General features: G+C 31.7%; 1 protein-coding gene across 1 annotated transcript in view; it reads left to right on the top strand.

Moving 5' to 3' along the window:
• Window positions 1-11,427, top strand: part of LOC125064517 (protein white) — a 34,421-nt gene extending 22,994 nt beyond the window's left edge. The window contains exons 5-13 of the mRNA XM_047671611.1: window positions 1,492-1,671; window positions 2,366-2,523; window positions 2,980-3,160; window positions 3,512-3,688; window positions 4,284-4,415; window positions 4,812-5,040; window positions 9,449-9,554; window positions 9,660-9,831; window positions 10,126-11,427. Of these exons, the coding sequence (XP_047527567.1) occupies window positions 1,492-1,671; window positions 2,366-2,523; window positions 2,980-3,160; window positions 3,512-3,688; window positions 4,284-4,415; window positions 4,812-5,040; window positions 9,449-9,554; window positions 9,660-9,831; window positions 10,126-10,227 (1,437 nt within the window). The 3' untranslated portion in view covers window positions 10,228-11,427. The remainder of the gene's footprint in view (window positions 1-1,491; window positions 1,672-2,365; window positions 2,524-2,979; window positions 3,161-3,511; window positions 3,689-4,283; window positions 4,416-4,811; window positions 5,041-9,448; window positions 9,555-9,659; window positions 9,832-10,125) is intronic.
• The last annotated feature ends 659 nt before the right edge of the window (window positions 11,428-12,086 follow it).

Here is a 12,086-nt window from a genome sequence, read left to right as displayed (position 1 = left end):
ACTATCATTTGTGGTAACCAATGGTAAAGAATACTATTACAATACCAGCATTACTAGCCCTTTGAAATCGAAACAATAATGGATTTACTAACATAAATTTTGCACATAATATTACGCGAATAACTTGGAGTATAGATTTTAAATAGAGAACTGGAGCGTATGGCAATATTGTTCAACAATGTGTTATTTAATACTATTACGCTTGACTACTCTCAAGAAAATAATATAACATTAAATGATTAGGTATATCAATCGTATATGAACATTCAATACAGTCATATAACACAAAGACTATGTTCATTAGCATTAATGAATGTCTCAATGTGCCCTTTATTAATTCTGTTGCTAAGTAAAAATTTGAAGTAACTATGATGTAATTTTGTGATAAACAATTATCACATATAATGAGGGTCGTTAAAATATAGTGTAACGAAATTGGATTAAAGGCGTGTAACCGAAGAAGTATGGACGACATAATCCCATTGTGTTGTATCACTGCACGCGTTCGCCTACTTTAAAAACGATATCTGTCAAGTTGCTCGTCTGTTTTATGTAACTTTAACAACCCAATTTTATATATTTAATTTAGCCTGTGGCTAGATTACGAAATAGTTCTCAATGATACTAAATTTTCTTTTTTTATACGTCTCAAAGTTGCTGTTTCATTGATGGTTGAATCGTAAGCGTGATAACAAAAACACACTTATTCTATTTTGTGTAAATTTCTTCAAGACCAAAAATAAATCAACTAGAATAAAAAATAATTAATTAAGCAAATTATGTCAATGTCCTCTGATATCAGCCTTGGCAATTTTAAAGGGAGACTAGTTAAATGCGCAAAACATAATAAGACACTATTGTTGAACACATGGTTGTATACAATTATGAAAGATATAGAGATATATTTCCGTTCTTATAATTCGATACGACCAAACAGTTCAGGTGCACGACTGTAAACACTACAAAATTGCAGTGAATTTCAGTGAATTTCCTGTGAATTTCACGTCGGAATAGTCTAACACCTATCCATTTATTTACTCAATCGATTGATTGAACCTAGCATCTACAGTCTTTTAAATTGGTTGTTAGATCAACGTGGCAATTTATAAATAAAATATTAAATAGCGTAATTTTAAAGGCATATGTGAACATTAGGTGTAATTCAACTATTCAGAGAACCCTGATTAAATCTATCAGAATATCAAAAATAAGTGTAATGTTAGAATAAAAAATATTACCATATTAAAAAAATATCATTTATATTTGTTCTGTTCGATACTGTTAAATTTAAAGCTTAATTAGCATGAACAAAAGTTAGACGAATGTTCTAAGAAATATCCATATTATTCAGAAATTGTGTCACGTCTGATTATGTAGTAAAATGACAATACAAAAATAAAATTGAGTTGAATTGATGAATTTGTTTTATTTAGTAATTATATTACTTACTAAAAAAACACAAATTCAAACAAAATATTTCTTTTTTTGTAGCTGGCGCTTACTAAGTGTCAGAACACAGTAATCGGAATCCCCGGACGACTGAAGGGTATATCTGGTGGTGAAATGAAAAGGCTCTCCTTCGCAAGCGAGGTTCTAACGGACCCTCCGCTTATGTTCTGTGACGAACCCACCTCTGGCTTGGATTCATTCATGGCGCAAAATGTCATCCAGGTAAGAGACAAGTTACACCACGTGCGTTCCTCTGTCCAGAAACAGAAATACATTAATATTCGACAACTATAAAATATATTTTTATGACAACGGTGTACTGTAATTATAGAACCAGGCGAAGGTAAGGAAGTACACCTTAAATTTCATAGTTCCCAGTACATTGACGGTGTTTGGAATGATTTGTTCTACATTATAGACCAACGTTTATTGACAAAGGAGCAGTTAATTACTGAAAAGTGTTCGCATGGCCTATTTAGTTCGTCAAGTCAGTCCAATGAAAATATTGACAATTAAAGTTGAGTAACGATTACGAGTTAACGATTCATATTTTAGGCCAACATGGTCGAGTGATTATAACGCGTGCATCTTAACCGATGATTGCGGGTTCAAATCCAGGAAAGCTTCACTGAATTTTCATGTGTAAATTCGCATTTACAATTCATGTCGTGCTCAGTGGTGAAGAAAGATATCGTGATGAAACCTGAATGTGAAATTCTACCACTCATCAGGATCAGCGAGTTGGAACAAGTTCCAAACCACCTCTTCAAAAAGAGGCCTTAGCTAAGCACAAGAACATTTACGGGCTGATACTTATTTAAATATATTTTTATAAGGTTAAAACCAACGACGACGCTTCATTTTTAGTTAGCAATAATATTTGATGTTAAATATTGGCAAATGTTTTCTTTATTAGGTACTTAGCGGCTTAGCGAAAAAAGGCAAAACCATAGTTGTAACGATACACCAACCGTCTTCCGAACTGTACGCCATGTTTGATAAATTGCTCATCATGGCTGATGGTAGAGTAGCTTTCCTCGGATCACCAGATCAGGCTACTGAGTTCTTCAGAGAGTAAGTATTTAATATTAAATAATATTATGAAACATATAATGAAATATATCTTCAATTTTAATTTTCGACTTCAACTTTTAAAGCTTTATGGAACGAAGTTCTTTTATGCGGCTTGAAGATTGAACTGTCAGAAATCGTCATCTAAGGAAATAAAAACGTTACGACCCCCGTAGACGACATTTTTATCTCTATCTCTTTCTATTGTATACGGTTTCATATAATATTATATAATTATTTTTTTTTAATTCACACAGAAATTTTGTTGTCATTTATATATTCCCAAATGTTGTTAATTTATTTTATTGTCTGTTACTTGAAACGTAATATACAGCAAATGCAACTTCGTTCCAATCGGGTGTTCCACGACACATCTCTTTTTTATCACTTTTCTTACAATATTATAATTTAACGTGAGATAAAACTATGCACTATAGTGATGAATGGAATGTATTGTAGACTTGGAGCAGCGTGTCCTGCCAACTACAACCCTGCAGATCATTATATCCAACTTCTGGCTGGAGTTCCAGGCCGAGAGGATACTACACGGCACACGATAGACACCGTGTGCACTGCCTTTGCAAAGTCTGAAAACGGCTGCAAATTAGCAGCTGAAGCAGAAAATGCTTTGTACTATGAGGTAAAAGGCCAAAGATGACACCCCGCATATATAATACTTATATCCTGGTATTAATTAAACTAGAAGTAACTAAGCAAAAATACACTGAATATTTGGCAACGACCATAACTTTGTCCTGATAACGAATCGATATTTTACTAACGTATTTTAGAAACGGTACATTTTTTTTATTACTTTGGCTATTTCTTGACCCAGAGCAATAAAAAGTTATTACGTTTTACAATCAAAACATTCTTAGTGTTTGCGCCTATTGTTGTGGCCTGTAATGTTCTGCGTAAATAACTTTGAGACTCTCGTCCTGGTTGAAATTTAGTCAAGAGAAAAAAATAATTTTAATTTTTGAATACATAGCGTAAAATATCCTCCGGATGGGCGGACTCGGCGTGGTCGAGCGCGGTGTCGATGCGCGCGCGTCGCTCCCCGTACAAGGCGTCGTGGTGCGCGCAGTTCAGGGCGGTACTGTGGCGTTCATGGCTCTCCGTTACTAAGGAACCTATGCTGATCAAAGTGCGGTTTTTGCAAACAATTGTAAGAAAACTTTTTTATTCTTCTATTAGCTATTTTTTTTTTTAGTTATCGAACAACTAAGGAAAGAACTTGAGGCTATCTAGTAAGAAAACGAACAGGTTAAGAAGTGATTCACGATAAGAATTTAATTATTAATTAATTATTATGTATGTTATAAATCATAAAAATAATATTTTATATTCTGAAGATATAGGCAAAACGAATACATATATCATGCAGAGAATTTAACGATGCAAAGATTAATTGCAGAGCAGCTTGGCTGCAAAACCCAAGGGAAACAGGTTCGACTTCCGACGCAGGACAATTTCCAAAATAATGGATTTAATTGAGTATTATTTTATACTGGCAATCAATTTAAAAAATATGCGAATTCCTGGAAGATATTTTGGCAGTGAAGCGATAAATATTTTAGTTTTTTGATTTGTTTAAAAACACATGACATTTAATGAACCAAGTATAACCATTTAATGAAATAACGCTTAATAACTTAATGACCATGTAATCCTACTTCCACTTACCGAGTTTCTCAAGTAGTTATATGAAATTGCTCTGTTGTGAAATTTACTATAGAAATTTAATGACGTATTATTTTCAGATGGTATCATTACTTATCGGCGTTATTTATTTTGGACAACGTCTAGACCAGGATGGTGTGATGAATATTAATGGAGCGATTTTCATGTTCTTGACGAACATGACCTTCCAGAACATCTTCGCTGTAATCAATGTGAGTGTGACAATTTACTTTATTTTTTATAAAGATTTCGGACATCTTTTTTTTGTTAATAATATTTATATATATTTAAATACAACCAAGGCTCGTTAAAGATAATACATGTATATAAAATATCAATATATTGAAAAATATTAAAAAAAAAGTGGTGAATCTATACGGTAAAATAACATAATATATAACAATAACTTTATAACTATATTATGCTTGATCGTCGAGTCGCTAAACGAGGTCTCCACTCCCCTTGGTATATGTTTATGTATTATAATGAAATATCTTTCAACGTTGACAATAAATTAAAGTTACACAAGTAAATACTGCAATAATATTAAAACAAAAAAAAAAACGATAAAATTGGCATCACGTTTTTCTATATAAAAAATATTTCAGGTCTTCTGTTCGGAATTGCCGATATTTATCCGAGAACACCATTCGGGGATGTATCGAGCTGATGTTTATTTCCTCTCGAAGACCCTGGCGGAGGCGCCAGTCTTCGCCACGATACCACTCGTGTTCACCACCATAGCCTACTACATGATAGGCCTCAATCCTGCGCCGGAGAGGTTCTTCATTGCATCAGGCTTGGCCGCATTGATCACCAACGTTGCTACTTCGTTTGGTAAGTTAACACATTTAATTAATTCTAGATTCATTAAACAACCAATGGCGTAGCTGTTACAGGGCAAGGTGGTGTGACGCACCACGGCCCTAAGGTAAGTGGGTAAAGGTGGTGTAAAGGTAACATAATAAAAATAAAAAACCGTATTAAAGTTGAAGTCAAATGATGATCTATTGTATCTTATCGATACGTATTAATAACTATTTTAAAAGTACATAATAGCACACGCACGAAAAAAAAAATTGTAATTAGTAATTCATCTGTTTTGATGCCGTTTCTTAAGAAAAAGTTTCATTTTACAAAAAGTAAAAGATAAATATTGATATCAATAATATGTTAACAAATTTCAAATAAGGCTCCGATTTTTTCTCATACTTCAACGCATGCGGGTTAATAAAATGATTAAGCAGTATAAAAATACTTTGATAAACATTCTTAATATTCATTTGTTTAGTAGCTTCCAGAAATTAATAACATGATTTGACGATACGAAAAGACACATAATTTATTAGTTAGTTTTACGTAATCTTAAAAGCCTCGGCCCTTCGGAGGTTCTTGTAACATAAAACCGGTTTTTTCAAATCAAGGGTCCGATCTATTAAGCAATAGTGCCATCAACATTCAACTATAGTGTAATTTGGAACGCCCAAAAAGTATACAAACATTTTATATAAAATATTTTTTACATAAGTAGGTCTGTTGATGTCTTATTTGTGTACTAGTAATTTATTTAATTTGTACTTAAGACTTAGAAACTTGAAAATGTTGCTTAACTTGTATGAATTGTTGCGTAATAATAACAAAATGGTTATTATCTGCTTAAACCGTTTGTCAATAGAGCGATTAAAATCGTATTACAAGCATATTATATATATTTAAATACTTCTGATGAAAATTAAAATGTAAATTTAATTATTGAGTTCGTTATTATCAATTAAATACTAATATATATTCCATTACAGTAATAATAAGACTCGAGATCAAAGTCGCGGCTCTGAAAGCGTAATTTATATTATGTGGAATATATTAGATGCACTTTAATCGCGCTAATATGATAAATAATAAGAGCTGTCAAGTGCTAGTCGAACACGTATGGAGAGTGTTCCGTACTGAATACAGTTTCCTAGGAAATCAACAACTTATGTATGTCTGATAGGTTTTTTTATAAGCTTTCATGTTTAGGTTTTCTTGTTCAGTGATAATGATACAATATTTCATTATAATTAATTAGTTTTTTTTTATAACATAAATATACACACATGTGCATGTACAGCCTGTAAATTTCCCACTGCTGGACTAAGGCCTCCATTCCCTTTGAGGAGAAGGTTAGGAGCATATTCCACCACACTGTTCCAATGCGGGTTGGTGGAATAAACAAAAATATAGTTTTTCAACTATTTAACGATTTTATGACTTAATTTGGTTTGTATAAATATATATGCGTATAATATATTATATATGTTAATAATCAAATTACCATTGACTGACATAACGGGATCGCTGAAACTATAGGTCCGTCTTGAAACTTGGCAAACTCGTAACGTCCTTACGCGGCGTAGACGCTCACTTAAAAAGGATTTTTGGAAATTGTAACTAAAAGGGGAAGTTATAAGGGTAAATTTGTGTGAGTTATACTCGTACGTAGTAGGAACGGACAACTTTTTTATTATACAATGTAGTTTTTTATGTGAAGCTTCCTTGCGCCATGATCGAAGTTGTGACCAGCTCTTATGTGACGTTTCAGCTACAAAGTAGGAAACATAACGGTGTTAATGAAATCGTTAAACACATTAATCAAAAAAGCAAAAAAATATATTTGTATTTGTAATTAGATTATTGTTTCATTTTTTTATGCAATAGGTAGCCGGACTGGCGAAAAGGACACCTGGTGGTAAGTTGTCACCACCATCCATAGACATTGTCGCTATAAGAAGTGTTAATAATTTCTTACATTGGTAAACTAAGATGTTATGTCCCTTGCGCCTGTTACATTGGGTCACTCACCTTTCACACGAGTAGAATATGATGAGTTGGTAGTTAACATAATAAAAACCTAGCACCCAGTGAAATGTATTATATGCCACATGAAGCTGTTGATTTTTTTTCAACCATAATTCTACCTCAAAAATCAGAATACGTTTGTGTATTTTATGATTGGGTCATTGAAATCTGTGAGAGAAGAAAATTTCAATAGCTTTCGTTCAGGAGATTCGGTGAAAATAGGTTGTGGCCGATTACCAAAGTAAAATTAAACAAGAAAGTATTCCTAAAAGGATTCCGTTTTTAAATTGTATATACGTAACTCTAAAAATATGTACGCGTGTAGATCTAAGGATTACTTACTACGCGGTTTTGTATCTTGCGACCTTTTGGTTGTTATACTTGTTAATGTAGTTTTTATTTCTTATCATTGATAAATTCTACTTTAATGACTTCTGCCTCTATTCACTTATCCTCATTGGACGACGGAATAAGCTCCAGGCCTTCTCCAAGAGGAAATTATTTACTAGCAGATAATTTTACTGCCTGTCGTTAGGGCTGGGTAATATAAATGTTTGACTTAAATTTTTAAGTAAATTACAAAATACTTTTTTTACGTGTATTTCAAGTAAGAACCAGCATTTATTTAAAAAAAGAGAACTTTTTTTTTATCGTTACTTTGTAAGAATTTTATCTATTTCTAATTGAACGAAATACAGAAAAATAGGCATTCCATTACACCGTAGCGTTTTATATAAGGCAGGTTGATAATAAAATATAAGGTGGCGCGATGAAGCGTTACTTAGTGGTTTGTGAAGCTTGTTGACAGCCAACGTGAAGAGTTCAACGAACTAAATTAAGCGCGGATTAAGAATATGATTAACCGTATTAGAGTGTACTTTTTGGCTAGCAAAGTTTTTGTGAACTGTGATAAACATTTTTTTTTTATTTAAAACATATAATCTTATTAATAATTTCGTGCAGGTATACGAAACATATTCACAATTACAGATTGTTTAAAAAATTGGTTTATACAATATATATACAGGATTATTGGTAATTCGACGTATTCCCGTTAGAAGGTAATAGGGGTGATTATTTGCGATAATTTTTGTGCATATACTATCGAGTAGAACTGAAAAGAAACTCAGTCAATTCTACGCATACATATATATATATATTTATACGTAGAATCAAAGTCAAAGTCAAAAATATTTATTCAATATAGAAGTGTTTACACTTGCTTATTGATTGTCAAAAATCTACCACCGGTTCAGAATTTAGCACCTCAGACCTGAGAAGAACCGGCGAAAGAAACTTAGCGGGATATATATATTTAATTTTTTTAACCATTTTCCATGTACAATGATAATTATATTTTAGTTATTTGAAACAGCCTGGAGGCGATCATTTCATTTCCAAGGTGTGCAGTCAACTAAAAAGTCATTAGTGTTGTAATATCCTTTAGCACACAAACGCTCTTTAACGATTCTTTTAAATTTTATAATTGAATAATTTTGAACATTTTCTGGGATCCTGTTGTAAAAACGTATACATTGCCCCAAAAAAGAGTTACTAAGCCTGTGTAATCGAGTACTTGGAGTAACAAGTTTATTCTTGTTCCTAGTGTTAACAGAATGTACGTCACAATTTCTGGGAAAATCATTTATGTTTTTGCGTACATACATAACATTATCAAAAACAAATTGAGAAGCGACAGTCATTATTTTAATTTCTTTAAATTTACCTCTTAACGAATCTTTTGGGCCCAGGTTATAAATTGCACGAATAGCCCTCTTCTGCAGTACAAAAATAGTATTAATGTCAGCTGCATTACCCCAGAGTAGGATGCCATACGACATTATACTATGGAAATAACTGAAGTACACAAGGCGAGCCGTATCCACATCAGTCAAAAGTCTAATTTTTTTTACCGCATAGGCGGCAGAGCTGAGTCTATTCGCCAATTTATTTATATGGGGAGCTTAGAGTCTATTGTCATACCAAGGAACTCTGTTGATTCTAAAACATCTAATGCTTCCCTGTTTAAACGTACACACGTTTTGACACATCTTACATTGGGAGTAGTGAATTTAATACATTTAGTCTTTTTACTATTTAACATTAAATTATTAACACTAAACCAATTTACTATTTCAGAGAGAGTATTGTTCACATCGTCATATATTGAAAGACGTCTTTTTATTTTAAAAATTAAAGAAGTATCATCAGCAAAATGTAAATGTATATGTACTTTTCACACATTTTGTATGTGAAAGTAAAGGATTCATATAAAATTAAAAAAAAATGCAAATAGAGTGTTGAAATAAGAATCATAATATGAAATGAAATAAATTACTATGAGGTAAATAACTTAAGGTTTATAAATTGCTTAGATACATATTTTATAATCAAACATGGTTCTCAGGTTACCTGATATCTTGCGCAAGCAGCAGCGTGAGCATGGCGGCCTCTGTAGGACCACCAATCATCATCCCGTTCATGTTGTTCGGAGGGTTCTTCTTGAATTCCGGGTAAGATTTTACATATCTGCGAAATTTAGGACTTGCCTAGTTTTGAATTTTTAAGTGATATGGAAAACAGACAATTTAATCCAAAATTTTTCTTTAATTTCCCAGATCGGTGCCACCATATTTAGGCTGGATATCTTATCTGTCTTGGTTCAGATATGGTAACGAAGCGTTACTGGTGAACCAATGGTCTGGAGTTGAGAGTATCGCCTGCACCAGAGAGAATTTCACCTGTCCCGCTAGTGGAGAAGTGGTTTTAACAACACTAAGCTTCTCTGAGGTAAGATTTTGAGCTAAGACTTTAAACTCACTTGAGAAACTTCCAATATTTCTGTATGTAACGTAACATTTCTGACAACAAAGGCTCTCTCTGTCTGTTTCTCTTCTCTTCTCTTACTTGTACTGGTTGCACGCAATTTTTGATCGGTTTAATTATATTTGAATTGGTAAATTTTCACTACTGGTAAACTTTTCGACTGTTATTATTTTCTAATTAAAAAAAAAAAAACAGTTAATCAGGAAATAAGCAAACAATAATTGAGGATATTAATAATATTAATTATTTACGTTGCAGAAAGATTTCACTATGGACGTCGTCAACATGATCTTACTCTTCGTCGGGTTTCGTCTGCTCGCTTACTTCGCCTTACTTTGGCGCACTCGCCGGGGTAAGTAAGGGCCCTTGAAGTTACTAGAAAACACTATCGAGACACATAGAAATATTCACAATGCAATCTAGGAAGATGTTTTGAAACTATTATTCCTATGAACCGTTCACTGCTCATGGGTTTGAAATCACAACAACTTTTAATTGATGTTTGTCAGTAATAATTTCCACGCGTATTATGTTTTATACTTGGAAAATGAATTCCTCTTAAATATTGTAGTAAAGCAGACAAATGTTTTAGGAATGTTAATATTAGAAATCAATTTTTGGTTGTTTGAAAATACTTAATTGTTAAGTAAGATTTTTTCATTGATTTTTTTCATTTGTTTTATATTCTAAATATTTGAAAAAATGATTGTTGGATAAATTAGTTAATGTTGCAAGTATAATGTTCATAAAATTATGGTGTAACGCTAATAGCGGTAATTACTCGGTGGACGGTCAACCTAAACATATAAACCCAGATAAATATGTAACATATTGAAATCATAAAAGATTAAACGGCACGATATAAATTTATAGTAATAATATATTATGTAAATTGTTGATAAATTATGAATTGTATTCATAATATACATTTAAATCTAAGTATAATAATTGTCTTTTGGGGCGTTCATAGCATAATTTAGTAAGCATTGATTTATATATTGTATAAATTATATTGAATTGCTTTTGAATTTGAGTTATGATATCTCAAACACTGGTTTTTTAAACGTATTCAAATTTATTTAGAAAACTTTCTTGTAAAAACCAACTTACATAGTTACAATTATACCTAGTGTATACTGAACTAGATAACTGTGTTTCCAGGAACCGTGCTTTCCCTTAAATAACTACATGGCTTTGTAAGTTACAAAACACTAATAATTATAATATTGAAATGAAAATATATTTTTATATATGTTATTTTAAAGGTGATTTTTGTTTTGGATTGAGTTTATGTCGAAGGTCCAAAATCCAAATCTAATGAAATTGTCATTAGATTTGGACATTAAGGTTTATTTAAAACGTACGCTTAGGCAATTATTTGAAGTTTGTATTGCTAGAAACATAATTACATATACATCTTTTTTATAGCCATAAGACAAAATATATTTAAATAAAATATTTTTATCGTCTTAGAAATAATATTGAATACCTTCGTTTCCTTGGCAGCAAAAGTATCAATATAATTGCTCGCTTAAAATATGTTTGAGCGCCCTGGTATATTTTATATTTTTTTTAGTTTTTCGTCGAAAATAATATTTATATCGATTAATATTTATTTTATTATGTGTGTATTATTTATCACGATTTAATTATTATCTAATAACTATTTCTTCTCATTTTTTTTATGACACGAAAAGTTATAATTTTTCTAGGCTGTAATGATATTTGTTAAAATGTGAAAATGTATAAATGAATAAATATATTAATAACTATAATTGTGTTGTTTTTTTTTTTAATTTTTACGACATCGGTGCGTTTCATAGATAATCAAATCGATCGTGTTTTGTTTTCCAACACTATATATACGTATTATTTTGTATGAAGTGTTTTTGTTGTCCCGTGATTATTTTTTTAAATGTTTTTTTAAATTTCATTTGTAAATATAGTTTTTTTTTCAATTATGTGTTTTATTTACCTTTTACTGAATTATTTATTTCGTATTGAACCGTAGTTCTTTTCCGCGGCTTACTGGGTGAACAGACAGTAATCGTCACGTAAGGAAAAGCGTTAGGCCTCCAGGCAACCTTTCCCTCTCTTTTTCTTTCTCTCTGTCTCTATCTAATTTATATAGTTTACAATATTTACCTTATGTTTTGTTATTGATTTAATTCACACGGGATTTTCAATAAAAAAAAAATGTCGCTTAATAATTATTAAAC

Source organism: Vanessa atalanta, chromosome 6 (genome assembly GCF_905147765.1).
Source record: "Vanessa atalanta chromosome 6, ilVanAtal1.2, whole genome shotgun sequence".
In the NCBI taxonomy this organism is placed as follows: domain Eukaryota; kingdom Metazoa; phylum Arthropoda; class Insecta; order Lepidoptera; family Nymphalidae; genus Vanessa; species Vanessa atalanta.
The sequence above is the reverse complement of the archived record's forward strand: the minus strand, read 5'-3'. Positions and strand labels throughout refer to the sequence as shown.